The sequence below is a fragment of the Brassica oleracea genome, chromosome C4 (genome assembly GCF_000695525.1).
Source record: "Brassica oleracea var. oleracea cultivar TO1000 chromosome C4, BOL, whole genome shotgun sequence".
In the NCBI taxonomy this organism is placed as follows: domain Eukaryota; kingdom Viridiplantae; phylum Streptophyta; class Magnoliopsida; order Brassicales; family Brassicaceae; genus Brassica; species Brassica oleracea.
Window position 1 is genome coordinate 15,552,685 of NC_027751.1, and position 919 is coordinate 15,553,603.

At 47.2% G+C, this 919-nt stretch overlaps 1 protein-coding gene across 1 annotated transcript; it reads left to right on the forward strand.

Moving 5' to 3' along the window:
* Positions 1–834, forward strand: LOC106338238. Its single transcript, XM_013777263.1, has one exon. It carries the CDS (start codon positions 1–3, stop codon positions 832–834), a length of 834 nt encoding a protein of 277 aa, XP_013632717.1.
* The last annotated feature ends 85 nt before the right edge of the window (positions 835–919 follow it).

Sequence of the window (919 nt, forward strand, 5' to 3'; positions counted from 1 at the left end):
ATGATGGATGTGGGAGAGAGAGCGAGACCACCAGGGGATCCACCGAATGCGGCGGCCTCGTATGCATCCAAAGTGGTGAGTACGAATGGAGGAGGTATGCCGGTTCCAGAGAGTTTGATTGATGATGCGTTTGTATCTGAGAGGCTACGAGTGGAGTTTCCGAATGGAGAGGATGGAGAACCATCGATTACGATTGAGCCGGAAGTTTTAGAAGCGATGAATGGGATGTGGAAGCAGTGTATGATTGTTAGGGTTTTGGGAAGTAACGTCCCGATCTCTGCCTTGAGAAAGAAGCTAAGAGAGTTATGGAACCCTAAAGGAGGAATGTATGTAATGGACCTCCCCAGACAATTTTTTATGGTTCGTTTCGAGAAGGAGGATGAATATTTGGCGGCACTGACAGGGGGTCCATGGAGGGCTTTTGGCAGTAATCTCATGGTGAGAGCTTGGTCGCCGGAGTTCGATTCGTTAAGAGATGACATCGTTACGACGCCGGTTTGGATCAGGTTGACAAATATTCCAGTGAACTTTTACCATCAATCGACCCTCATGGGTATTGCCAAGGGTTTGGGTAAACCAGTTCGTGTTGACTTGACCACATTGAAGTTTGAAAGAGCAAGGTTTGCGAGAGTTTGTGTAGAAGTTAATCTTGCAAAGCCGTTGAAAGGGACAGTCCTAATTAACGGAGAGAGATACTTTGTAGCTTACGAAGGGTTAGCTGAGATCTGTTCAAAGTGCGGAATTTATGGACACTTGGTTCATGGATGCCCAAGAACAATTGCGGAAAAATTGGCTGAAGTAGCTATACAGACGGAGACACAGTCAGCTACGTGATCACCCACTAGACAAGAACCAATAGTGCAGGAGAATGGTTTTACTCCGGCGAGGAGCTCAAGAAGAGGGACGCAGATACTGCCTC